At 38.9% G+C, this 26,409-nt stretch overlaps 1 protein-coding gene across 8 annotated transcripts in view; it reads left to right on the top strand.

Annotated features, from left to right (window-relative positions):
- The window catches only part of PTPRK (protein tyrosine phosphatase receptor type K), a 377,364-nt gene that overhangs the window by 267,738 nt on the left and 83,217 nt on the right, over window positions 1–26,409 (top strand). For all 8 annotated transcript variants that reach the window (XM_088140673.1, XM_088140663.1, XM_088140667.1 and 5 more), the window contains exons 8-11: window positions 5,878–6,180; window positions 14,736–14,845; window positions 16,715–16,916; window positions 22,311–22,416. In XM_088140673.1, coding sequence (XP_087996799.1) covers window positions 5,878–6,180; window positions 14,736–14,845; window positions 16,715–16,916; window positions 22,311–22,416 — 721 coding nt within the window. The remainder of the gene's footprint in view (window positions 1–5,877; window positions 6,181–14,735; window positions 14,846–16,714; window positions 16,917–22,310; window positions 22,417–26,409) is intronic.

The following is a 26,409-nucleotide window of genomic DNA, read 5'->3' as shown; positions in this document are numbered from 1 at the left end:
TTCCCAGACTGCTGTTCTGCCATGGAGGGAAGCTGTCATACAGAACGACTGCTGCTTTTCTTCAGAAGGAACTAATTGATTGGAAGGAGGGGAATCTCTTCCTTCAAGGGGCCTGTGCATTTAGTGCATTGTTTAATTTGGCCCACAAGCAATGACCAATGTAATTTCTCCCACTCCGAGATCATCTGGAATAATATCTTAAAAAAGAGGACTACTGTCACTAGCCATTGTAATGAACTGGGACCTCCCACAGCATCATTTCTGTTGGGACCTGACACTATTGTTCATTAAATAGGTTATGTATTCAGGAAATCCAAAAATAAAACTACAATTAATAACCAATATAATTTATTCTAATAATGTTTGGACTAATGGCATACAGGGCAATCAAATAATCACCTGATGATTAAATTATAGTGTATTTGTTTATAGGCCAAATTCAAATGTCACCAGTTTTACTGTGATTCTTGGCATAATTAAGAATTTGTAGTCTAACACAGGGGTCATAGCCAGTTAACTGTTAAAGTAGAGAAAGTCAGGCTCTTAAATAAGAACTATTTTCTACCTAAAGGAATTAGAATTTGTTTTTTGTTGGGCTAAACTATAATTGGTTACTACTTGATTAGCATAATCAATTTCTTATTCATTAAATAGCACTTGCTGAAAAAAAAATTTTTGAAGTGTGAGTCTAGAATATAGGGTACTGAAAGGAGAAAGAAAGAGGTATCAAATCCTAGTATATAAAAACAATTATTAATGAAGAAAAACATATTTTAAAAGTTAAAATTATAGAAGGCATAAGGATATACAGTACTTAGTAAGGTATCTGTTTTAGTTAATAGTTCTCCTGCTGGCAAGAACAATTAATATTGCAGATAATTAATGCATGTTTCAATTATTATTTGCATACTTCCTTACCTGTTAAAAAGACTTGCCAAACATGCAGGACAGGTAGGTACCTTTTCTGCTAAATGTGCCATTGTCTTGCTAATCAGTCATGCAAATAGACAGGCTGAGAATGTTTGAACTTCACTTAGATCACAAGTCATAGGAAAGGTCTCTTTTAATTTCATTTAATTCATGGCTTAGCTAAAGTATTGAGACTGCACAAACTTTGAACCAGATTGGGAGTGCAGTTTAGAGAGGGGGAGAGCAAATCAGGTAGCACCTCCATGAGAAAATCTTCACACCAGGATAGAAAGGGCCCTTTGAGTTCTTTTAGTCTCAGATTTTCTTTGAGAACTACAGTCAAAAAGGCATATACTTTTTTCTGTCCTGCTGGTTAGTAACTGGAGAACCTTTTTCTAGGCCTGGAAGTGGTTACCAAAAAATTATGCCCTACACAAACATGGGTAATTACTTTCTATGTGCTCCTCTCAGATTGCTAATTTTACCATCAGTACCTTATACCAGATTTGTCAGTTAAACCTTCAAGGCACTAAAGTTTAGCTTATTATTTAAATGTGTATTCCATTTCTGAAGCCCTTAAGGCATCTAATGAGAGCCGGTTTGGTGATTGATTGATTGATTGATTGATTGATTGATTGATTAATAGACAGACAGACAGACAGATCTGCTATAAGGTACTGGTGCTATATATAGAGGACCTGAGATTGAGAAAGAGACATACTGCACATAGGGGTGAGAGGGGAATGAATGCATGAACGAATGAATGAATGAATGAATGAATGAATGAATGAATGAATCTCTTTCTCTCTCTCTCATACACACACACACGCACATCTAACCAGCAAAATAACCAAATTTACCTCCCCCTCCCCCTGATAAAGTAAATCAACCATAGCCAAAATCATCATTAATTCAACTCAAAAGGTCTGCTGAACAGAAAAGATGTGTAGAACATGTTATGACCCTCTGAGCTGGTATCCTTTAAACTCTTGTTCTAGTCTGTTGTTTGTTGAGTTCTGAAGCTCTGAGTTTGAAGGAGTTGATGAAAACAAGCTTATTATTGCTGAGATGTTCATCGCCTGTTCTCATTTATTATACTGTCTTTTAACCAGAAAAATAAAAGCTAGTGCAGATGGAAAAATACCCACATTGGAAGCTGATAATTGTGAGCAGGAAGAAAAATCCACACATGACATTTGAATTGTGAAAAATACCTTCATCCAGCAAACTCTATGTTGAATCAAGAAATAGGGGCTTGTATTAGCTTGAATGCTTGAACACATTTAATGTAGCCCCTGCTTGACTGCCATTTGGACCTTGCTGTTTGCTCAGTTAAGATTTTTAATTTGTTTAATTAGTATTTTAAAAGCCTATGAAAATTTGTGAATGAATATTTGTGTGTCTTTGTGTGTTTGCACAGACACACACAGTGAATATTTGAATTATGTGCGAATCTAACATCCTGCATCTGAGATTAATGCATAGAAATCATAATTTTACTAATATAAATAAATATAGTGGAGAATAGACTTTTGAATGTAGCTCCACTATGTATAGTCATGGTCATGACTCTCATTTTGCAGTCATTTTAATTAAGTTGGACTATAAAGTTAGTCTTGCATGGGGGATAAATACACTGGGGAGTTGGTGATAGATTGATGGCTGCCCAAGGAGTAAAACAAGTAACTCTGATGTTCTCTAGCAAAATTGAGATCTATGTACATGCAATTGGTCAAGCATGGGTGGTGATGCATATTTTACCAGTTCAGATATCTGCTAGTTTATTTGGGGAATCAAGGAAGGGGTCTGATGATAGCTATTTCAAAGTGATTTTCTATTTTAGTTTTTCAGCTTTCTGCTGTGGATAAATAGCAAAGCAACTGAAGTCATAAATTTTAATTAATATCTGTATCATTTTGGTTACTGCTAGCTTAGTAGAGCAATTAGTGTAATTAGTAAACAGCATAGCTTGGTGGCATGATAAATCACAGTTAGGAGCACGTTGTCTCTTCACCAGGATGATGTATTATCCAATTTACTCAAATTTTATGTGCGCCCAAGGAAATCACAAAATAAAAAGAAGCATTCCAACAGCTGTTGGCAGTCTTTGGTGGCTCTTGGTCAGTCTTCTGTCTGTCTTCCCAAATATTTTTAATTAGTCAAAAATGTCTGCTAATTAAACATTTTATTTTTAACACTTGTGGATGTTATTAAGAACTTGTACAAAAGGGACAGAGGAAAGGAATGAAACTTTTGTGACAAGACAAGGGAAATTTAAGTTTGCACAATGGCCATCTTGCAGACCCCATCTACCAGTGTGATCACGTATATCAGTTTTCCATATGTGATACAGGAACCGCAAAATAAAATGTTCCATGGAAATTATTTATTATGCATTGGAATAAAAGAAGCAGTACCATCTAACATAGTAGATTTGATAGATATTCTGTTTTAATACAAACAGTTGATTTTAAAAGATTTTCATTGTGTTCATTGTCCTCACTGCCTCATCCTGGTGGTGAGGACCCTCAGGGGGACAGAGGACTCAGGCACTTGGGTGAATACCAACAGCAGGAGTGGAACTAAATCCTGTGGCTGTCACTTGACCAGCCACATGGATCAGTGGCCATACTGGCAGTCTCCATTACCTTCCTTCCAGGACTCAGGACTGGAGCGGACTGGTCTTTGCCTGACTGCTGAGATGCTGGGGCAGGTTTAGGAAAACATCACTTTGGACTCTGGCTGTGTAGAGGAGAAAATCTGGGAGTTCTACTAGCTGATACTATTTCGGAGGAGGAGGCACAGTGGGGTTGTGCTGGCCTCCTGCCCTCATGTGAGAGACCGGGGGAGGGGGCTGAGCTCAACTTGCTGGGCCTGTTGAGTGTGGGTCTTCCCCGGTAACACAGGTGAGAGTGGGGTGACGGGGAGGGGAGGGAGAAGGAGAATTAGAGTGTTTTGTATAGATCGGAAGGAGGAACTGGCACAGGCACTGAGTACAAGCATTGGGTACCCTCCTGCTAGGAATGGAAGGTGCTGGAAAATGTAGTTGTTTTGGGATGGGCCCATTAGCTTTCAGGGCAGGAAGGAAGTGGGTGGGATGGGATGGGATGGGATGGGATGGGATGGGATGGGATGGGATGGGATGGGATGGGATGGGATGAGATGGCAGGAGGTAGTGGGCAGGGGGTGGCACTGAGGTAGTGATGGGCATGGGGTGATATTGTAGGAGACAGGGGGCAGGAAGTTCTCAGGGAAGGCAGACCCAATAGCTAACACAGATGTCGCTTTCCATCCCCCTGTGCTCAGCCCCAAAGCCTGGTCACTGGAACCTTGGAGGCCCTGGACTCCAACTGCTGCTGCTTAATGCCAGATTGATCAGCAATAAAGCTCACCTCATCCATGATTTGATCGTGGATGAGAGAGCTGACCTGGCCTGCCTTACTGAGATCTGGCACAGAAGGGAGTGTTCCTCTCTCAGAAATGTGCTTCCCCAGGTTTCAAGTGTGGCGCCAGCCACAACTCCAGGGCAGGAATCTCTAGTGGCCTTTGGGGCACTGTCCCAGACATAGTTGGATACCAGGTTGTCTTTGTGAAGTTGGGTCACAGGGATCAGTTGGGCTTGCTGCTTACTCCCTGTGGGGTGGCAGTGGCCAAGCCCGGGCTCATGGACTCCATGTTGGTTGGCAGTGGAGTTCCCAGGTATATGGTTCCTGCCTTCTCTGGGCCTGGAGTCAAAGGTGGCCCAGGAGTTCATGGCCACTGTGGCAGCCATGGAACTGGCCCAGCTTATTGACAGCCCAACTCAGAGGGTTTTTTTCTGCAGGGTGCCTCAGGGCTCAAGTTTCTCCCCTCCTATTTAAATTCTATATGAAGCTGCTGGGAGAGGTCATCTGCCAGCATAGGGTTCAGCATCATCAGTATGCTGATGTTACCCAATTATACATCTCTACCCTATGCCAGGCACATCATGCTGTTCAGGTGCTGACTGAGTGCCTGGAGGCTGTAAGGACCTGGAGAAACCAGCTATGACTCAACCCTAGCAAGATGGAGTGGTTGTGGGGTTTCGCCCCCAGGTCAGGAGAGTTGACATCTCTAACTCTGGATGAGGTAACACTCCCCCATACAGATCTGGTGTGCAATTTCGGGTCCTTTTGGACTCACGGCTCCTGCTGGAAGAGCAAGTGGCAGCCATGGCCAGGGGGCCTTTGCACAAATCCATCTTGTGCACCAATTGCACCCATTCCTGGATTGGGAGGCCTTGCTCACAGTCACCCATGCCTTAGTCACCTCCCATTTGGATTACTGAAATGTGGTCTACATGCAGTTGTCCTCGAAGTCCATCTGTAACCTGCAACTGGTCCAGAATGCAGTGGCACATACAGTTTTGTGTGCCCCACGGTTCACCCAAAGCACCCCACTGCTTCATAAGCTGTACTGGCTTCCAGTTGCTTTCTGGGTACAATTCAAGGTGCTGGTTATCACCTTTAAAGCCCTACATGGCACAGGGCCAGGTTGCTTGTGAGACTGCCTCTCTCTGAGGGTATCTGCCCATCCTACTAGGTTAGATAGGATGGGTGTGCTCCTGATCACCTCCCTTAAATGATGCTATCTGATGGGACCTTGGAGGCATGCCTTCTTGGAACAGCTTCCCACCAGAGATCAGAGGAACCCCTACCCTTTTAGCCTTCCAGAGGGCTGTGAAGACCTGGCTTTTCCCCCAAGCACTGGGCTAGGATGGAGGTTGACTGTGAGGATGTTTGGTCTGGCACCTGGAGGGGAAAGGTACCTTTGTTTTTAACTATGTTTTATGGATTGTTGTGAGCCTCCTAGAGTCATTGTACAAGATAGGCTGCCAAATAAGTCCTATAAGTAAATAAATAAAAAAGAATTCAGCATTTTATGCATGAATTCTGTGGCACATTATTTTGTGAGTTGTTAATGTGATAGTATTATATTCTGTATTTTTAGAGCCTATGAGAACACCCAAGACTTTAAAAATTGCCGAGATCCAGGCACGTCGTATTGCTGTGGATTGGGAATCCCTGGGTTACAACATCACCCGCTGCCATACCTTCAATGTTACCATCTGCTACCATTACTTCCATGGCCACAATGGAAGCAAAGCTGACTGCTTGGACATGGATCCCAAAGCACCACAGCATGTTGTGAATCACCTGCCTCCTTACACAAACGTGAGCCTCAAAATGATTTTGACAAATCCTGAAGGACGGAAAGAGAGTGAGGAGACCATTATTCAAACAGATGAAGATGGTATGTTCAGCTTTATTCCTTAGCATGTAGAACTAACTGGTTATTGTGATGTGTGGCTCTCCTACCTCTAGCTTCTCATGTTCCAAATACCTTGTGAATAAAAAAAAATGTCATTTTGAGACAATATTTACATAATCTTAATGTAAATATCTTGAATCTAGCTTTTAAAAATTCTTTTGAATGCCTAAGATTTTGGAAAGAGAAAATAAATCGGGGGCCTTGGACGCATAACATTTGTGCTGTCCCAGATAACCCTCTTGCACAGAGGATTTCTCATCGCTGGGTGGCAGAGCCAGTTAATTTCCTGCCCAGCACCAGTGCAGGAAGAATGACTTTATACTGTATATTCAATTCTACAAGTGAAGAACTGAAACTTGGAGATGGGTGTTCCTCCATTGGAAGAAGCTCCTATCCTCTCTTCCTCTCCAGCTTTCCCATCTCCCTGCTTGGGTTATGGTGCCACAGTACTATGGTACCTTTTCACTTGTTTTTTTAAAATAAGCAGGGTACACCAACTAGCTGCTTCTTACAGTAGCTAATTTTTTTAAAAACTGGTTTTAAAACCACATGCAAAGTTGGAATGATGATGGGCAGGGAGCTGAAAGGCTAACAATGTTTATGCTTCCCTATTAGCTATATAAGAGTGTTGAGGGAACTACAACTACTTTTATAAAAGACTGGAAACACTTTATAGACTTTTTGCTGAAAATGGGTAAAAATGAACTGCTGATTTTGGGATTTATTGATTTAAAAGTTTTGTTTATGGGAAGAAGGGAATGACGATATGCAATATGGGAGGGTGGAGGTGGTAATTGCTATGTTTGTAACTGCTGCAAAGAAGATCGGAAGTTGCTTCTTCAGATATTTTTCTTTTTCTTGCTTTTTTGTTATTCTGCACTTTTTCTTTTACTCTTCCATATTTTTTTCTATTTCTTCTAAGTTTCTGTAATTTTTAAAACCTTTGTAAAAATCTTCTTTTCGTAAAAATTATTCATAAAGAATAAGAGTGCTGAGGACAATGATGGGGCGCTGCGAATAAGTCTGTGTCAGACTGGATCATAGAAATGGTGAGCGTGTAGTGCACTTCCAGTTTTGTTGTAGAAGAAGGATGACTCCACTGAAAGTGGCGCATTGTCCACTTTGTTGGATATTGATTGGTATTCCTAATTAAAATGAAAACAACTCTTCAACTCTTGTGGGGTTATGTGGGCGGAAATCATTCCCAGTGTCCGTATGATGATCAGCAATGTATATACAGAAACTTTATTCATGTTCATATGAATATAAGTGACATTCCACTTATTACTTGCATACTCTAATGATAGACTCAGCTATTAGCATAGCTTCTCTTCACACTTTGCTCAAGAAAGAAAAACCTGAGCTGAATGGTTGGAGTTAGTATGTGCAGGGATGTTGGGAACAGAGCCTTACATGAAGTGCACACGCATGTTCTTAGATGTATGTAAAATGCATTGATGGGCTTAAAGTCAAACAGGTCTTTAGTTACATAAAGCCAAACATAGTAGGAGAAATTGGGAGAGAAAGGGAGAGAGACAGCTTATCCATTAATTCTGATTCCAAGATTCTATGCGAACCAGTCCATAGAAATTTCAATTATATTTCAACATTTGTTTAAAGATCCAAGTAACACCAACAAATTCCTGAACTGGTAGTCCTCAGTTAACAACCATAATTGGGACCAACAACTTCATCGCTAAGCAATGCAGTCGTAAAGCGCAAAATCACATGACTGCGCCAACTTACAACAGCAGTTCTGGTTGTGGTCATTAAGCGAATCACACAGGTCATTAAGCATGATGTCACATGACTGCAACTTGCGACTTCCTGCCTGCATTCCCAATTACTTTGATTGTCAGAAACCTGCAGTGAAGGTTGAAGGTTGCGTGACTGCAGGAAGCTGCAACCATTATAATTACATGCTGGTTACTAAGCACCTGAATAGTGATCACGTGACTGCAGGGATGCTGTGATGATCGCAACTTCGAGGACCAGTTGTAAGTCTCGTCATTTAGCACCTTCGTAACTTTGAACAGTCACTGAATGAGTGATCACTAAGTGAGGACTACCTGCATATACTTTTATGTTCTTCCTACTCCCTCAGTAATTATAAACTGCATAACTGAGATTTCTGACTTAAAATAATCTTCATTTAATTCTGCTTACAAATTAGCTTTATTTATCATATTTGAGGGAAAATAAAGGATGCTTTAGATGTTTACAAAGCTCTTCAGTGATTATCCTTTATGAATCTTAATTTCAAGCAAATTAAAATAGAATTAAACATTCCTAATTACATGGAAATGATAATATATGAAAGTAGCTTAATGTTCATACAGTTGAGTTTGCGACTAACTGCATATTCACATTGCAAATATTCATATTAAAACTGTGGTACACAATCCGATTTTCACATTATATACTTCTGGGAAACCCAACCAGGTTATCTTATTGACATCAACAGAAAGGGCGGTAGAAATGCTTCACTGGAATAAACTTCAGAAACTGCAGCAAGGAATTTCAACTAAAGTTTAATATACTGTCCAGAGAGACAAATCAGAATTTGTAAACCATGGAATATATTGATTATGATTTATAGCAATGCCTAATTCAGTAAATCTTGGCTGTAGTCATGGTTGTATTTCCAGAAGCCAAAATAACTTAGAAATGTTGAACATATGGGAAAAGAAAGACAAGCAGCTCTAAACTATGGTTTCTCTGACTGGAAACTTGCACAATGATTGATATGCACCATAATGATTTGATATGATATCCAGCTGAGCTGGAAGAAGAGGGAATAGGGACAAATGAGCATATATAACTTGTGAATCTTTGTTGAAACTAAAAGACTTTAGAATAACTTTTATATATATTTCAGTGATGTCAGTGTTTGTGATCCATACAGTAGATGGCTTTGTGAAGGAGCAGCCATAGTTTATGAGATTAAAGCAAGCTAGACAACATTATGGAATGCTGACAGTAGTCACCTGCTATGATAGCTAAGTGCTACATCCTGTATCAATGCAGCAGCATGCTTCTAAATACCAGTTACTGGGGGAAAACAGCCAGAGTGTCCTATTGACTCATGTTCTGTTTAAGACTTCCTATGGGCATCTGGTTGGCTACTGTGGAAACAAGTTGCTAGAGTAGATGATTCTGGTTTGAACCAGCAGAACTTATATTCTTAACTGGGGTGTTGTACTTCAATAATATTTCCCAATACAGTGGTTTGATATTCATAATAAAGTACCATAAAAGAATTCTATAATCCCCAGAAGGTACAATTATACTTTTATCACTTGAAAGTGAATGGCAGTCATTCAACTGGGACAAAGTAGGCAGTTGTTCTGAGGTATGCCACTGAAATACGCCCAGAAACATACTACCCTGCTCTGACACTAGGTATCACTTTTAGTTTATTTCAACACGTGTCCTCAGATACAGTGCTTTTAAGTCAGTGGAGCCATCAAATTTCATGGAAGAAGTAACATGCTAATAATTTCCCTGTTCCTAAACAGATCAAAAGAGGTAATCAATAGCAGTGTGGAATGGTGATTATTCCCCTCATTGTAACTGGTTCCCCAGTTTGCTTTCTTCTATATGTGTGATTCACTTCCATTGACTTTCTCAGGCAAAGCAAGCAGAACATTGTTGGGAAATGGAACTAAAACATGCCCTCTTTCCTTGATTATAGAGGGACATTTGTGGAGTGGGGGGAGGGGTGATCGGGGATTTGAACCCATTGCGCGGCTAAATTGCAATTAAATGTGTCCATTCCAAAGCACCCATGAGCAGAGATTGATTTTAAAAATTTAAAAGCAGGGAGAGGAGACTAAGCAATGCAAAACAGGAACAGCTGGTTCAAAACTGTGAACCCTTCATTTTGTATATGAGATGAATGGCAAACAGAGTTCAAGTCCTTGGATCGTTGATACCTGAGAAGTTTGACAATGGACATATTTGTTTGTGAACTCTTGTTTTTTATAAACACGAATAAAGCTGGCAGTTCATCTCCTGGGTTGTTCATAGCATTTATCCTGCTTATATAGGATCCATTTGTTTCACATTATGCTCACCTAGTCCTCACAGTGAAGCTATCAGTGCATGGTGCAATGAGGGCTTTGTTTTTCAGCCAGCTTGTCACGGAGCCTGACAATGAGTAAGGCTGAGAGGGAGGGACTGGCCCAAAGACACCCAGTTGGCTTCTGTGCCTAGGGGAAGACTAGAAGTGGGTCTCTGGGCCCCTAATCCAGCATCTTAACATACACCACACTAGCTCTCAGTTAATCTCCTGGGTACAGGATCAAAATGTCCTTAAAGTTATGTGTCTGCATATTTCCAATTTCTTTTAATGTACTTTGTGGCTGGAAGTTACTTTGCATTTACCTATCTGTATATATTATTTATGCCTAATAGCTCATAGTAAACAAAGGTGCAACTAAGCTATACCGTTGTGCTGTTTTCCATCCTTTTCATTTTCACTAGCAAAATATTTGAATGTCAAAATGTAGCATATGAGCCAGCTGCAGATTCTTTTCCCCTCTCTCAGATATCCATATAAAGAAATGTGGAACTATGAGGAAATACATAAATCATCTGCAGACCCAGCATTGCCAACTCCAGATGCTTAAAAACCTCTGATTTATATACCTACAACATTTGTAATACAAATGTGGAATTTTATATATTTGCACATTGGGTTCTCAAATGCTCTTCTGACAGCCTCATATTTCCATCTAGCACACTTCTGTGCATCATTTGCTGTAGTCAAATCCAGAAATATAAAAGAATAAATCTTCAGAAGAGAAGATAGAGAATTGAGGTAGCATTGTCAGAAGATGCACGAACACCAGTTCAAGATCTGATGGGGACAGAACAAGACCACGTAGTTTGCAGATATTTATCTTTCATTTGGTTTTATAAAGTCAGAAATAAGCAATCTGGATATAAGCTGAGCCTCACTCTGAGGAGTCAAGTTTCATTTTTCACGGGCTTTATTGTTTGTTTGTTTGCATGGTTCACTGGGCATTTTCCTACCTCCCAACAGATACCTTGGCATAGCCAAAATGAAAAGAACCAAAAACAAGCATTTTTTCTCTCTGGACCTGCATTTTCAAAAGCATTCTAAGTAACAACTCTTAACACAATATGAGGGGTGCCTTATATCAGTGTTCAATATATGTGCACCCCCGACTGTTCGTATTTCCATGTTCTACTCCTATTTACCACTCTGGGTTTAAGGAAAGGGCTCACTTGAATAACTGACATTGTGCTCCCTACTCTCAGAGTGAAGAGTTGATAGGTGACTGGATGGTTATTCTCTGGCAGGCAAACCTTTGATTTTCCTGTTTTCCATCACCTTCACCATAGCCAAAACCCTGGGGTCATTTGGCTATGTGCCTGCACAGTGCTTTTTCCCTTCAGCACTATTCTTCCGAAGGTTGGGTCCTCAGACACTTGCGCGAATCTTCTCCTGATCTTGAAGGGGAAAATTCCCCATGACCCAATTTACAAGTGGAGACAGCACAATTTGCTTGAGCCAAGTTTATTTGAACACCACTGGGGTCAGCATACAAGGTTCTGCCCACTTAAGGAGGGTACAAAGAACCTTTATATAGTCATATAATAAATGCTGACCAGTAATGGTATCAAATGCCAATCATCTTATTTTTGATAATATGGGTTAGATTTTCTTATAATGAAAATACACAGTTAATAAAGCAGAGGTTGGCACAAATCAGTTTTTGTGGTTAGTTACTTTCTGGTTCCCATTTAAAAATACAAATGCTGATTTAAGATAACCCATGAGCCAACATCTGCAAATGCCTAAACAAGTCATTAAGGAGACTTACTTGAGTTCAGGGGCTTTGGTAGTTTGAAGTTCTTGGTTCAGGTATTTGTTTTACTCTTTCAATCTTATCCATCGTCCCCAGCTGTTAAAACCTGGTTTGGGTCCCAGACCTCGAGTTGATGTAGTAATGTACTGTTGCACTTCTGAGGCCCCTATTTTGTTTGTGTTGTTTGTAAGATTATTTTAGTCTGGGCAGTTTTATGTTTTATCTGTTTTTATGGATTTTTTGATTTTGTATGCCACCCAGAGTCCATTGGAGTTGGGCGGCTCTAATACATTTGAATAAATAAAACCCCAGAAGTCCTACTTAATGTCAACTATTCAGCCAATCTTACCCTGGGTAGCAAGCTACCATACACAGTCTATCTTCAACAGCTAGTAGAGTTGCCCAGTTTGTTTTAGCCATGATAGCATTTCTAGCTACCAGCCAGCTCCTCTGTTACTCAGCTTTTTCCTCCTAGAATTCTCTTCAATCATAATGTGTCATCTGGAAGTTTTAACATTTCCTCCCTTGATGCAAGCTCCATATCTGCTCCTCTGCCTATTAACATGATGTTCTACAAATAGCTAAACTATTTTCTCTTTCCAGCTCCTTATCAGCAAAGCACAAAGCTAACAGAAATTGTTTGGCTGCTTTCTCTCCTCTAACACCCACTCCTGAATCCACACAGGTATATGGATCCATGACTAGTCAGCACCAAAGCAGGGCTGACAACTGGCTTATCACATTCATTATTATCATGATTTGGCAGAAAGGGCAAGGCCTCTTAAGACTTATTAATTGGAGAAATTAGGAAAGTTTATTGGAGAAGTGAGAGGCTGGTCAAGAGCCATGGTGGCTAATCAACTTTTATGAATTTCCAATATAAAAGGGCAAAAATACTCAATTAGCACCTGGATAATACTGGCAAACAATGGTGCTAATACAACCATAAGATTTCTAAGGCATAGAAAAAAATGGAGGAGCTTAATTGGGCTACAACTGCATTTAGTTGCCCTGCATGCTATCAGTGATTAGAACAGAAGGTAGAGGTAAGCAGCATTTCCTCCTCCTCTCTTTCTGTGATGAGACTTCCACTCCTTTCCTTTCTGCCTGGCACTTTCTTCTCTTTACAGGTAGTCCTCATTTAGCAACCACAATTTGGACTGGTAACTCAGTCATTAAGTGAAGCAGTTGCTAAGTGAAATTGTGACTGTGCTTATGATCTTAGTTCAGCTTTCCTTTGCAGCGAAGGTCATAAATGCAAGGATTGGTTGTAAAGTTACTTTTTCATCACTGTTGTAACTGCAAATGTCACTAAATGAAGCATTTGCTAAATGAGGACTACATGTATGTTCTTCTCTCTCTTGCCTAGTTCCTTGTTGGTGAAGGAAGAAGCCCCTCTGAGGGCTCTTGATTTTAAGACATATGAAATTAGGCCCAGGGCCACAGTTAATCCTCTACTGATCTAAGTCTAGACCTCAGTAATGGAATTTTTCAAGTTACTGCTTTTTTGTTAATGCAGTGTAACTAAATAACATCAGTAAGGCAATGGAACCAAAGTTGTGATTGGGTGTGGGGATGGATTTCAAATGCTAATCTGCACTGATAACCAGTTTTTTAACTGGATTCTAGTTTCGTTCTCACTGCATTATGATGATTCCCAATCCTTTGATTTTATATGCAGTCACAAAGCCCTGAACATGCAGCCTTGGTGCCTGAATTTGTAATGAATAATCCAGCTTTGCACATAATATAATTCTGTTAATTTACTCGGTACATTGCAGTGCAGTTATTGATCATGTGTGCCAAAAGAAATCTACCACCTGGGCCAAACCATGTGCCTTGCAATACAAAGTTCCTTTGAACTGTAGTCAAGAGAAACAAATGACATTCCCATAGAAAACAGAACAATGCCTACAGGAATTCAGCAACCGCCACAGAGCAGCCCAGAAGGACTGTCAAGGCGCATCAGCTATGATCTGCTGTGATATTTTTGTCAGAGTTGTGAGGCAAAGAACAGCAGTCTGAAATAGACTTATGGATGAATATATTTCATGAAAGATGAGTGTTCTAAATTCCATCTGTGTACCTATGGTGGCTTTACATTTTGAATTTATTTTTACTTTATCAAATTACATTAGATGTCCAAGGGGCAACTTATTATTTATAGTTTCATATAATCTGAAATAAATCTGACACCAGTAAAGGACCTCCTGCTATTTCTTAATGCTGCTGGCACATTGCATGATATTTTCTTTGATCCATTAACTTTATTTTTTTGCTTTTACAAAATTGCTATATGTTTTGAAAATCTTTAGGAAATGTTATATGTGAATTTATGTATGTTGAATTAAAGCACGAGAAAAAACTAATTTAAAAAGCTATGTGAATATAGATTTAGGTGTTTAAATAAAAGCAAATTGTTGCCCACCTGAGTGTTTTCCAATATACATTTCTTCTCAGATTATCTGCTGATACCCACAAAGAGCTATGAGTTGTTTTATAGATGCCTTATAGAACTGAAATCCAGAATAATTTAAATATTATTTATTTTCTTGGCTGTTATTTAAATAGCAACATCTCATACATACACAAATATACTTAATGTAGTTTTCAGCAGCCACAGGCTAGTTAAACTAGGAGCAGGTGGAATATAAATAAATGAATGGCAACATGGTATACCATTAATTTTATTTTTTGCAGTGCCCGGTCCTGTACCTACAAAATCGTTAAAAGGAACTCCCTTTGAAGACAAGATCTTCTTAAACTGGAAAGAACCGATGGATCCAAATGGTATCATCACCCAGTATGAGGTAGTAATAAAACTGGATTGGGCAAAAACACATAGGTTTATTTCTGACAAAAAAAGAAAAGTAAACCACTGATGACATTTTGATCTGGATCCTGAAATAGGCCATGGGTTATGAGGTTCCCCAAGCCTTTTTTTTTTTTTTTCTATCCCAGGACCTTAACAGATCAGTAGATAGTCTGCTTAATCAAAATGCACTATTATACTATGTATATTGGCTTGGAAGGTATCCCTGGCCAAAAGCACTCTCCCAGGATTTCAGAAAAACAATGTAAAATTGTAGAAATGAAAAAAAAGTGCTATGGTTGCCCCTTCTTTTCAGTCTGTTTCGGGTAACTGAGTTTTAGACTTGAGAACGTAATGACTGGAATCATCATATGTGGACAAACCATCAATTGTATTCAGCACATGGCTGTGCTTTAGTTTGCAGAGTCCCCGGGTGCCTGGTTGTGTTTGTGTCACTGCCCACTGCTCAGCCTGAAGCTGAGCAATGTAAGACAGAAACCATTTCCATGCTGTTCAAAGGCATTTGAAAAAGTACGTCCGCTCAGAAAGGCACACGGGCAGTCTCTCCTGTTCAGAAAACTTGTGTTATGTTGGGGGCATGAGGGGTGAAGAGAGAGTTGTGCATACATGTGCCCTTGCCTGTACATGAATGTGTTAAACCAGTGTTTCTCAGCCTTGGCAGCTTGAAGATGTGTAGACTTCAACATGGCTGTCTGGGGACTTCTGGGGGTTGAAGTCCACACATCTTCAAGCTGCCAAGGTTGAGAAACATTGTATTAAACCATTTGAAGTTATCAGGGCCACAAATATTATCCATTTTTTTATTTAAGGAAGAGCATGTCACTGTCAAGGCACCATGCGTCTCACCCAATGATAAACCTATGAGTCTTAAGTTAGCATGTGCTACTAATGATCTTTTGTTTCAGTCATAGAGTGGATAAAATTTTTAGAATAAAAATGAAAAATGCAGCCTAAAATTGCATAATGATCTTGTTTTTTCCAAGACACTGCTAGTGAGTTTGTAATAAATGTTAAAATCCAGGACTTAAATATGCAACTTTGATTTAGTTCTGGTAGCATTAATTTATAGCCTTCTAAAATCATGATTTAATGGAGTCCTGTCCAATGAAGGCTACAGATAATATATGTGAGAATTATTAATAGATATGAGACATTTCTAGACTTCAAGGTAACATTTTTCTCTCCTGGAAACTTGAAATGCAAATACTGATTTTTTTTTAAAAAAAGATCATATATTTGATGAATGAGCCCTTGAGGAATGAAGGGAAAATAATAATTTTGCATCCAATTTCTTGTGTATCTATCATTTTTAGAACTGGGCAGCCTTGACAATACCACATTTCTCATTAAAACAAACTAAATATCTGTTGGAAGCTCTTAAATGCCTCAGTCATATATTCAGATGACTTAGTTAAGCTGTGTTCTTCTAACAGGTACTTTTAATTGCTGGTCCTTCAATAAAGATACTTATAGAAAGAGTTCAGTGTATACTTAGTGTATACAGTGTAAATTCAGTGTAAGAGTTTGAATAAACAAATATCAGATAGCTTCCTTATCTGTAGGTTTATTAGAAAGAAGGGTAAAAAAGATGTGTTAATGTGCTACAAAAAATAAACTTGTTTAGCATTGTACAAATCAGAGCTGTTTGCATAATTTGTGACCCACCTGCCATGTTTTGTAGTCCTAGGGATCAGTAACACTATACCTGTATTTCACTACAGAAATTCAAAGAAAATGGGGAAATGAAGCATTATTTAAAAAAAAAAAAAAAACTTAGGGAGCAAATTCATAGAAATGTCCTAACCAGGCTTGAATTTCCACTAAAAATCTGACATAATTTCCACAGGTCAGTTACAGTAGCATACGATCATTTGATCCTGCAGTTCCAGTGGCTGGGCCACCTCAAACTGTGTCAAAACTATGGAACAGTACACATCATGTCTTTCCCCATCTACATCCTGGGACTACCTATCAGTTTTATATAAGAGCCAGCACTGTCAAAGGTTTTGGACCAGCTACAGCCATCAATGTAACAACCAATATTTCAGGTAAGAGTGAACATGGAACAGTTGGAAAATTTATCACGTTGAATCTCCTTCTCCTTCTCCTTCTTTCTTCAACTGAAACCACTGTCACTTTCATATAGAGAATACATGGAAAACATGGTGGCAAAAAAGCATGATATAGTAAGTGTGTAAGGATAAATAGGCACCAAGAAAGATGACTGTGTATATTTAAGGATGTACATATTTAAATCAGTGAAGGTTGTAGACTGTTTAAAATTCATACTGAATTATTAAGATTATTATGGAATTTTGCAAACGGCTGCAAAATTCTACTATACAGTTACATGTACTCATTTCTGCTGTGTTATATATTAGAATGCAGCCCAATGTTCTTTTCACTGAAGGAATTCTGGGAACTGGTGCTAAACTCCTGAAAATTGTTTTGGTTTGGTTTGGTTTGGTTAGTTCAGTTTTTAAATAATTTATATGGCCCCCATCTGATGAAGTTGACTCTGGGTTGCATACAAAGATTAAATCCCCCCAAAAACTCACCAGTTCATTAAAATCAATATTAAAAAAAAAACATTCTATGCACAAATGGAATTGATAGTTCTCTAACTATAGAAAATGCATTATTTTAATTATTTTATTTACCTTACCTTACTCTGCTAGCAATCTTTATGAACAGATAAAATAAACTTGTCTTGCATATATAGATTGCCTTCACTTAACTATGGTAATTGGGACCTGCAACTCAATCGCTAAGCAATACAGTTGTAAAGCAAGATGTCACATGACTGCACTGACTTACAACAGCAGTTGCAGCAGTCCCAGTTGCCATCATGAGGCGAATTCTGCTCAGTCGCAGCATCCCGTGGTCACATGATTGCCATTTACAACCTCCTGCTAGCTTCCCCAATGACTTTGCTTGTTGGAAGCCTGAAGTGAAGGTCACAAATGGCGATCATGTGACCACAGGACACTGCGACGTCATAATTATTAGCCAATTACAAAGCACCTGAATTGCAATCACGTGGCCACGGACACACTGTGATGGCCACAACTACAAGGACCCATCATAAATCTCATTCAGCACCATCATAACTTTGAATGGTCACTGAATGAGTAGTTGTTCAACAAGGGCTACCTGCATACAAAATTAATACAAATACTGATGGTTTTACAGTTCATTATTAGTTTAGTGATAGATTCTGGGCCTCTTCTTTGGTGCTACCAAGAGTGACTAGAAGTGAGTATCAGGATAGAGCAAAATGAACATAGTATGCTTATTGTTACATAAGTAGGTGTTTCTCTGGATCTAACTATCTTTATATGTCAGTCACAACCATGATCTGTAGGTAGCATTTCTGAAATTGCCTATAGCTGGTGTTAAACTACAATACAATGATAAATTGTCCCTAAGACATATAGAAGGTAAAAATGTCTAGTCATCTACCTAGCAATTGATGCTCTGTGTTATCAGTAAAATATTAAGGATCACAATGTTCTCCCAGGTTGAGTCCCACACTAGCTACTATACAGGTAGACTTCACTTAACGACTGCCCTGTTTAGAAACCATGAGGTCACAACAGTGCTGAAAAAGTAACTTTACAACCAGTCCTCGCATTTATGACCATTACAGCTTCCCTGCAGTCACATGATCACCATTTGGGTGCTTCGCAACAGGCAGACATTTATGAGTGTCCCACAGTCACATGATTGCTATTTGCACACTTCACAGCTGGCTTCTGACAAGCAGAGTCAACAGAGAAGCCAGCAGTAAAACTGCAAGTTGCGGTCATGAGATGTCTCACTTAATGACCATGGGTGACTTGCTCAACAACCACAGTGGAAGTGAGGTCATAAGCTTGTTGCAGTCACATGACATCTCGCTTAACGACCAGATCACTTAGTGACAGAGTTGTCAGTCCCAAATGTGGTCATTAAGCAAGGACTGGTGTCATTTATTTAAAGATATTTGAGTAATTACTTGATCCAAAGAAGAACATCTAAATTTATAGTACTTAAACTTCCAACAACAATTGTGCTTTTTCTTCTTTCCTTTTATTTTTTTCTAACTTGCTAGTGCATTTTGAAACAATAAAACCATTTTCAGAAACACAAATAGTAGAACATGAGATCTTGAAAATATGAGTTTATCTAACAGTGTCTGTCTGCCAGTGGATAGCTCAAATTTCCCCTTTTGTCATCTGCTGAAACAATATATAGTGAAACCTTAATTTATTGACTTTGATGCAATGGACTTATATGCAACAGACCAAACTGGCTGCATTTTATCTCATCTGCATAATGACTTAATTAACACATTACATAAAATGACATAATTGTGTGATTTGCATTATTTGTGTGATGACATACTCCCCAATTCACTACACTTTTGTGAATAATGGATACCTCCTCCCCCCATTATTCTGTTAAAACAAGATTTCGCAGTACAGTATATGGAACTAAAGACAGCTCAGTGATACAATTTAGGGAAAATAGCTACCAGGATGTGACCTTGCACAGTGGAATATAGACAAAGCTACAGTGGAGTGAGGCAGTGGAAGCAGTGAAGTTAAAATAGAAGACTTATGTAGAACTCCTGCTAGACTCTTAAATACTTACAAACACAATGCGAACCCTGTGCAAATCTACTCTGGAGGGTGAGGGGGAAGTGTGTCCTTCAGAGCATACTGAATGAGTTTCAGGCAGGAAGGGAGCCTGGAACAATGTTTGTATAACTTTGGCCTAGCTAAATGCACGTCTTATGAAGAAGGAACAATGTGATGGGAGGAAGAATATTATGTCTCCCATTTCCCCCTGTGCACACACCTTGTTGTTAGTTTTTAAAATAATATATAATGCCTTATAATCTACAACAAAAGAAAAAAGAAAACAATGACCAAATACAATTAAAAACCAAAGCGCACACACACAAACAGAAAACAACATAAACCAAAAAATAAAGCATTCAGTGAGGAAAAAGGAAGAAAGAACAAAAAATAAAGATAATCATATTAGAGGTATTTTTAAATGTATCAATTGCCATTGAACAGTCTTAGCCCAAAAAGTTTTTGTAGAGCATCAAATGTTTTGCTAAAACTTTCAAAGTCTGGGAGATGGGTGGTTCATATAAGTCAAGGTTCCTCAACCTTGGCAACTTTAAGACGGGTAGACTTCAACCTCCAGAATTCCCCAGCCAGCAAGGCTGGTTGTGGAATTCTGGAAGTTGAAGTCCACCCGTCTTAAAGTTGCCAAGGTTGAGGAACCCTGATATAAGTAAGGAAGGACAAAGAGAATATACCTTTTCGTACAAAGTGAGAAGAGTGGCAGCATTTATCTCCTCTAAGAATAATGAGTATCTTTTCATTTGAATAGTACTTGTTTATCATCCAGCAGACTCCAGTGAAAATTGCTGGTATTTCAAAAGACTAGAATTAAACATCAGTTTCTCGAGATGAATAATTTAGGAATGGTATATATAAGCTTTCAGAAGACTTGAAAACTTGTAATTATTTTGCAGTGTTTATTTATTTATTTGATATAATTGTATATTGCTTCTCATTATTGTAAATCTTAAATTGCTGCAATTCTCAAAATAGGCAGCTGTTAGAAGTGTGGTCTTTCACACTGAGCTGCTGCATCACAGTTAAAACACTGCCAATCAAATGGGAAAAACTATGGTAGAACAAATTATAGATAATGGATACGTGATTCAACCACATGTTCCTGCAACTTGAGCAATATTTCTAACATAGCAGTTACTGAAACACTGAATAGAAAATGGCCAGGCATTATTAAAGATTCTTATTTCAATTTATACATTGAGGTTATTTCTGTAGTGGATTTCAGACTACAAACTCTGAAAACTGTACAGCTGAGTCCATGCATGAAAAAAGTCGCTGAAATTGACAAGTTTCCATGATACTGTTGGGTAATGAGATTAAGAGGAGACAAGGTATATAATATCAACCTTTATATCTACTTAAAATATACAAAAGGTAAAATTAGATATAAAATACATCCTCAACAATACAGAAGTAACAACAAAGAATATAAATAATACAATACAAAATATATACCAGACAGCAGGGTAAAAGCAGTGAGCATAAAAAGGTAAAATCAGAAAGCAGCAAAACAAGTAAGAGGAAGGATACTTCTCTTATACAGAGTTTGCCACCTGATTCGAATAGTTCACAGCCAAAAACAATCACTATGGTTAATACTGTTCAAGGTGTAGATCTTGCAAATGTCCAACAGATACAGTTCCTCCCCTTCCACACCAATCTTCCTGTTTTGAGAGAAGAATCTGTAGCTAGGGTATAACCACATTCAGGTGTACATTATTACAACCAGTGCCCCCCCCACCCCATTTTTTTTAATACAAAAAAAATCTCTAAATGGATCAGAGCTAAGGTGATGTTCAGGGCATATATGTCCTAAGGCATATATTATTTTTAAATTCTGAATATGGTTTAGAAAATTCTCTTGAGACTGTAGTAAGAACTTAAGTCATGTTACGAATCTTGACAACTTACTGGGCTATTGTCACAGTTCATCAACAAGGCCTAGTAAGTACTAATAATTTCAGTTGAGTGGTTGAAGATTTGGATGACTCCTGATAGGTCTACTTTATCTTCATATGTAGCTCAACCCTAGTCAGAGGTCCTCCCTCCAAAACCCACCAAAACAGCCACATTTCATTGTTGTTTTCTTGCTCAATTCAAAAAAGCTGTACAAGAATTCTGGATAGGATATAGAAGAGGGATGTAAAACAGAAGTGAGAGATTGTTGTAGTATTCATGCCAATTTTTTACAGTCCTGTGATATAAACCTGGATGATGATATTACTTCCCAAGAATGAAGAGGTCACATAATGCAGTTTTGGTGATTAATTTGTATTGCTGTAAGGCATTACTAGATCTTTTGACTAATCTTGACTATAATTAATATTAACTATAAGTGCCATTTTCTGTCCGGACTGGCTTCAAAGTTAGTTTTAAACTGTAGCTATTGAAATTATAATTGTATTTCCTGCCCTGATTGGAAAATAGAATAAAGAAATGTGGAGGGGGGGGAATGTTATATCCTCTGGTGGACCACAGCAGATCCAGGTTGCATGAAACATCGTAAAAGAAATCCAGTGATTCTATATTGGCTCCTTACAACTTTAACCCAAGAAAATAGAGATAATTCCAAGAAATGTCAATATTTTTACATGTGGTAAGCTTAGAAAACTTGAAATTCCTAATTTTTCAGTGTCATGGCTAAATATATATTCTAACCTAAACCCCATACTACACATCACTGTGATTTGCAGCTTGCTTCACCAGTTTACAAAGTTGTCAGCGAGTAATGTTTTTTTTTCTGTGAAAAACTGGTAGAAAACCTGGATTTTTTTTACCAATGATGTCAATTTTCTTTTGACCCAGCTCCCACATTACCAGACTATGAAGGTATTGATGCCTCTCTCAATGAAACAGCCACAACCATAACTGTACTCCTGAGACCAGCACAAGCCAAAGGAGCTCCTATCAGGTAAAAATAGCAATTACATTAAGATCCTCATGTAATAAAAATGGAGGAAAGAAAAAAAAAACTTGGATCAGCAGCTGGCAACTTTTGAGAGCTATATGTGTGAGCATATGCACACACACTTGACAACCAAAAAGTAGAGTGGGCAAGGAGATATTATCATGACACTACGTAAATGGGATGAGATATTTTTCATGTTTTGGGATGGCTTCCATGTTTTATTTTATTTTGCTTTGCTGTCTTGGTGCACCGCCCCTATAGCTTAGAGCTTAATGCATTTTTTTTTAAATTTCCTACTGGAAATCAGTAGGAAATCATACTTCTGATTTACATGATTAGCCATATAGATTATGTAACTTATCCCTTCTTCAAAAGATCTTAATAATTCAATGAATGAATGATCTGAAGCCTCTTTGATGTGACTGTCTTGCACTTCGTTAACTGCTTTAGTGCTTATGGGATTTAAAAAGGCTTTATTCCAATACAGTAGGCCTTACTTCAGCATAAACAGGTAAAATATTGAATTGCATGAGACTATATAATGTAGATATACTTTTGCCATGCATTAATATTTAGCTTAGATGCCAGGGGTGTTCAAAAAAAGTCAAGAATGAGCTGCAAAATTGCCTACCCATAGTGAGATAGGTGTGAACAGGAACATTAATCATATGTCGAGTACATTCACATACACAAAGAAGTGTGCCTTCCTTTAACAGTAAAAAAAAACTGTGTGGAAGAAGGTGCAAGATCTTCCCCTGATTCCGCCTTACTTATTCAAAACATCCAGACTGTTTTCCTTCTTCTTTGTTCAAGGTGAGATGAAAACAGAGAAATGATAGAACCAAGAGAATGACTAGGTATGATAATATGTGAGGGGAGAATTTAGAGCACTTCTCCTGTGCACCCCTTTTGTCACATGAGGTGACAAAAAAATGTGAAAAGATGTTGATTGCCATGGTTGTCTCTATTGATTTCCTGATGTGCCATAGTTCTAGGATCCATAATGGAGGCAAAGCCTTCTCAGATGATATTCTAAAAACAGGCTCATGATGCCCATGCTATTTCTATTCTTGATTTAAATAGAAATTGTGCATTTTAGATGTCAGCCTGCCCTGTACAACTGTTCCCTTTTCTTTCCTGCCTGCTCCGTGCACATGGCCCTTGAAGCAGATGTTTGCTAATCCAATTCAAAATTGCAGGTGCTGTCAATCATTTCTTAAGATGCAACATGCTGCGGTAGTCACAGTTCTAATCATGACAGAATCGTGTCTTTCCTGCCAAGTATTATATCATAATCTGTAGTTTTTTATGGCCTCCTGAAGCTGTAAGCCAAACAGCAGATCTGAAATACAAAGGGAGACTGGATGAATCAGTGTTTGTTATAAAATATGAAGCTTTTTTACCAAGCTGGAGATCCTCAGCTCAGCCAGTAAAGAATAAATATTTATTCAAAAATGAGATATGTGTGCATATGCAGAGACACAGACATGCAGACACGAATGATTTATTTATCATTAGCAACACATACTAGTTGAACCTTTCTGCTAAGCAGTGTCTTCAGATTTATAAATAAATGTGTCAAGAAATTGCTAATGAAACATGGATATTCTGTTGTTCCATGCTCAGGATCAAATTTACCATCTCCTCTGATATTTTCTAAATTAACATAAAAACATAAAAACAGTTCTGTTGGATCAGGACAAGGCCCAGTTTAGTCCAGCACTTTGTTTCTCACTGTCAGAGTCTGCACACTCAAACCCAAGTTCAGTAAACCCTCTGGAGTCTATTTGGTTTCATCAAGGATTTCTTTATTGAGAAGCAGCATACAGCACACTAAAGTTTGTTAAGTCTGATTTTCCCTAGTGTAAAGCTTTCCTTTTAACCCCCTTTCCCCCCCTCTTCTCTACTGTTCCCGCTTGAATTTCTTCACGCCTGTTCCTGGGTCTCACGGCCGTTTGATCTTGTTGGCGCCTCCAACCAAGATAGTGGTTGCACCTGGCTCGTTGTTTTATTTCCCCCCTCCTCCTGACATTTATGGCAGGAACCAGCAAGCGGTTATACAAATCATAGTCTTATCTTTAACTAACATTTAATCCTTGTTGTGTTGTTGTTTAGTCGTCAAGTCGTGTCCGACTCTTCGTGACCCCATGAACCGTATTGCGCCAGGCCTTCCTGTCCTTCACTGCCTCCCTGAGTTTGCTCAGTTTCATGCTCATTGCTTCAGTGATGTTATCTAACCATCTCATCCTCTGCCGTCCTCTTCTCCTTTTGCCTTCAATCTTTCCCAGCATCAGGGTCTTCTCCAAAGAGTCCTCTCTTCGCATTAGGTGACCAAAGTATCTGAGCTTGAGTTTAATTATCAATCCTTCCAATGAACAATCAGGGTTGATTTCCTTTAAGATTGACTGGTTTGACCTCCTAGCAGTCCAGGGGACTCTCAAGAGTCTTCTCCAGCACCACAGTTCAAAGGCATCAATTCTTTGGCGCTCAGCCTTCTTTATGGTCCAGCTCTCACAGCCATACATTACTACTGGAAAAACCATAGCTTTGACTATGCGGATCTTTGTCGGCAAGGTGATGTCTCTGCTTTTTAATATGCTATCTAGGCTTGCCATAGCTTTCCTCCCAAGGAGCAAGCGTCTTTTAATTTCATGGCTGCAGTCTCCATCTGCGGTGATCTTGGAGCCCAAATAAATGAAGTTTGTTACTGCTTCCATTTCTACTCCTTCTATTTGCCAGGAATTGATGGGCCCACATGCCATGATCTTAGTTTTTTTAATGTTGAGTTTCAAGCCAGCTTTCGCACTCTCCTCTTTCACCCTCATCAGGAGGCTCTTTAGTTCTTCTTCACTTTCTGCCATTAGGGTGGTATCGTCTGCATATCTGAGGTTGTTGATGATTCTCCCTGCAATCTTAATTCCGGCTTGTGATTCTTCCAGCCTGGCATTTCTCATGTTGTGCTCTGCATATAGGTTAAATAAGCAGGGTGACAGTATACAGCCTTGTCATACACCTTTCCCTATTTTGAACCAATCGGTTGTTCCATGACCGGTTCTAACTGTTGCTTCTTGGCCCGCATACAGATTTCTCAGGAGACAGCTAAGGTGGTCTGGTACTCCCATCTCTTTAAGAATTTGCCACAGTTTGTTGTGATCCACACAATCAAAGTTTTTTGCATAGTCAATGAAGCAGAAGTAGATGTTTTTCTGGAACTCTCGTGCTTTCTCCATGATTGAGCAAATGTTGGTGATTTGATCTCTAGTTCCTCTGCCTCTTCGAAACCCAGCTTGTACATCTGGTAGTTCTTGGTTCACATACTGCTGAAGCCTAGCTTGTAGGATTTTGAGCATAACCTTGCTAGCATGTGAAATGAGTGCAATTGTGCGATAGTTTGAGCATTCTTTGGCATTGCCCTTCTTTGGAATTGGAACGTAAACTGACCTTTTCCAATCCCGTGGCCACTGTTGCGTTTTCCAAACTTGCTGTCATATTGAGTGCAGCACTTAAACACCATCATCTTTTAGTATTTTAAATAACTCAGCTGGAATACTGTCATCTCCACTAGCTTTGTTGTTAGCAATGCTTCCTAAGGCCCACTTGACTTCACTCTCTAGGATCTGGCTCAAGGTCAGTGATCACACCAGCATGGACATCAGGGACATTAAGATCTTTCTTGTATAGTTCTTCTGTGTATTCTTGCCACCTCTTCTTAATCTCTTCTGCTTCTGTTAGGTCCCTGCCTTTTTTGTCCTTTATCATGCCCATCTTTGCACTAAACGTTCCTTTCATATCTCCAATTTTCTTGTAGAGAGATCTAGTCTTCCCCATTCTATTGTTTTCCTCGATTTCTTTGCATTGTTCATTTAAGAAGGCCTTCTTATCTCTCCTTGCTATTCTCTGGAAATCTGCATTCAGTTGCTTATATCTTTCCCTTTCACCCTTGCTTTTCGCATTCCTTCTTTCCACAGCTATTTGTAAAGCCTCATCAGACAGCCA

This window comes from Python bivittatus, unplaced genomic scaffold (genome assembly GCF_059951505.1).
Source record: "Python bivittatus isolate LINGU-HERP-01145 unplaced genomic scaffold, Pbiv_v1 ctg000020_np1212, whole genome shotgun sequence".
Taxonomy (NCBI): domain Eukaryota; kingdom Metazoa; phylum Chordata; class Lepidosauria; order Squamata; family Pythonidae; genus Python; species Python bivittatus.
This window is presented reverse-complemented; position numbering and strand designations above follow the sequence as displayed.